Raw genomic sequence first — 2398 nt, 5'->3', positions numbered from 1 at the left:
GGCCTCGTTGTTCAATTCCATTTCTAAGGACTTGCAACCCAGTGTGGTGTACTTCAAGACAGAAAGGGAAGTTTGGGTTGACTTGTAGTGTAGGTATTCACAGGGTAATGCTCCTAGAATTTTCGAATTAAGAAAGGAGGTGAGTTCTTTGACACGAGAAAATTTGACCATCAAAGCTTACTACATTAAATTCAAGGGACTTTGGGGCGAATTTGTCAACTATAGAATTTCTACCTATGGTCATCAAGTAAAGGATTGTACCATGTCATTCTTGATGGGGTTGAATGATACTTATGCAACAGCTCGAGGACAAATTTTTCTTATGGATCCTATTCCTCCATTGAGCAAATTGTTCTCTCTTATACTTCAAGATGAGAAGCAGATAAAGGTAGGTGCTGCCAAGAAGATGCAGCTTGACAGAGTAGCTACTTTAGTAGCAGCATTAGCAGCCAAGAATGTTAAGAATTTTCTAAGTCCAAAACCTGAAGGCCTCAATGCACTCACTATGGTGTCATGGGTTATGTGGTTGATAAATGCTATAAGTTGCATGGATACCCTCCTGGCTATAAGTTTAAGACTAATAAAGATCAAGTTGCTGCTGCTCCAACACCATTGGCCAACAATGTTGTTGTTATTGAGGATAATTCTAATGAAGGTGTCAACCTCACTAGGTCAAAATATCAACAATTACTTGGTTTGCTGAACTCCCAATGCCATTTTGGTACTCAAGCACCATCAGAGGTAGTTGCATCAGGTTGCAAATATCATCACTTAGCCTTCAGTTGATCTTCAAGGACATAATCTATCAGGTTTATGGTATTTTCCCTCTCTTGAATATTCAGTTTTCTCTTCTATTGTCAACACTTCTCATATTTAGTCCACTGATTGGATCCTTGACAGTGGAGCCATTGATCATATGGTCCATTCTTTAACATTTTTCACCTCAATCACTTCCATAGTGCAAATTTCTGTTAGACTCCCTAATGGAGATATAGCTAAAGTCACTCACATTGGAATCATGCAACTATCACCTACTTTAACTCTTGAAAATGTGCTTTGCATTCCTACTTTCTCTTTTAATCTGATTTCTATCAGTAAACTGACCCAACATCCTTCTTGTTGTTGTATTTTCTTTTCACAATACTGTTTCATTCAGGACTTACAGCTCTGGAATATGATTGGGTTGGGTAGAAAACAAGGAGGATTATACACATTGCAAAGCAACTTGCTAGATAGATTACCAACATGTGTTTCTAATGCTCTTTCCAAGTTTTCTTCTGCTTTTTCACATGTAATAGCTCTCAATTCTTGTAATATGAATGCTATTGATAAAACTAGTCTACCGCACTGTAGGTTAGGACATCCCTCTACCCAAAGACTAGATTTGTTACAATCTATTGTACCAGATATCATTTCTTGCAATAATAAAACTTTTGATTGTTCCATCTGTCCTCTAGCTAAGCAAAATAGATTATCTTTTCCTACATCTGTTTCTCATTGATCTTCATGTTTTGATTTAATACAAGTTGATATCTGGGGTCCATTTTCCACACCATCTCTAAATGGATCTAAGTATTTTCTCACCTTAGTGGATGACTATAATAGGTGCACCTGGGTTTTTCTAATGAAGCATAAATCAGAAGCTTCTGTTTTGCTTCAATCATTTTATAATCTCATACTTACTCAGTTTAAGCTTCCTAATAAGATCATTAGATCAGATAATGGTCCAGAATTTGCTTTGAATTCCTTTTATGATTCCAAAGGGATTATGCACCAGCTTTCTTATGTGGAAACACCTCAGCAAAATTCAGTTGTTGAAAGAAAACACCAACATCTTCTTACTGTAGCTAGGGCATTGAGATTTCAAGCAAATTTGCCTTTAAGGTTCTGGGGTGATTGTGTTCTCACAGCCACTTATTTCATTAATAGGATCCCTAGTCCAATTTTGCACAATGTCACTTCTTAAGAAGTTGTTAGGACATTCACCTTCTAATGGTCATTTAAGGACTTTTGTTTGCTTATGCTTTGCTTCCACCTTTCTAGAGATAAGACCAAGTTTGATGCCAAGGCTAAGCCTTGTTTGTTCCATAGTTATCCTTTTGGTACTAAGGGCTATAAGGTTTATGATTTGGCTACTAAAACTAGTTTTGTCTCTAGACATGTTATTTTTAAAGAATCTATCTTTCCTTTCAAACATTGGATTTCCCATTCTGAGTCTTTTTCTATTCCTTCTTCACCTTCTATGTTTCCTTCTCAACCTACCATACCAGATTTTGGTCCTTCTTTTCCTATTGCAGAATTGACTCCTTCATTATCCACAGATTTAGTTGCTCCTCCTGATGAGTTTCCTAACCTTGTCCACCTTGATTTTGACAATGCACCTTGTGATATTCCTTAG

General features: G+C 36.9%; 1 protein-coding gene across 1 annotated transcript; it reads left to right on the top strand.

Moving 5' to 3' along the window:
- Positions 1-262: 262 nt before the first annotated feature.
- LOC142606240 (uncharacterized) lies at positions 263-2398 on the top strand. Its single transcript, XM_075777623.1, has 6 exons — positions 263-457; positions 544-741; positions 878-1051; positions 1157-1291; positions 1688-1884; positions 2044-2398. Exons 1-6 carry the CDS (start codon positions 263-265, stop codon positions 2396-2398), a joined length of 1254 nt encoding a protein of 417 aa, XP_075633738.1.

Source organism: Castanea sativa, chromosome 8 (assembly GCF_040712315.1).
Source record: "Castanea sativa cultivar Marrone di Chiusa Pesio chromosome 8, ASM4071231v1".
NCBI lineage: Eukaryota > Viridiplantae > Streptophyta > Magnoliopsida > Fagales > Fagaceae > Castanea > Castanea sativa.
This window is presented reverse-complemented; position numbering and strand designations above follow the sequence as displayed.

Excerpts from the sequence above, each read along its gene's own strand:
- LOC142606240 (XM_075777623.1), top strand. The coding sequence starts at position 263 with ATGTCATTCTTGATGGGGTTGAATGATACTTATGCAACAGCTCGAGGA. Across the intron at positions 458-543 it reads CAGCATTAGCAGCCAAGAAT|TTGCATGGATACCCTCCTGG; the intron begins GTTAAGAATTTT and ends AAATGCTATAAG. Across the intron at positions 1,052-1,156 it reads CTACTTTAACTCTTGAAAAT|GACTTACAGCTCTGGAATAT; the intron begins GTGCTTTGCATT and ends TGTTTCATTCAG.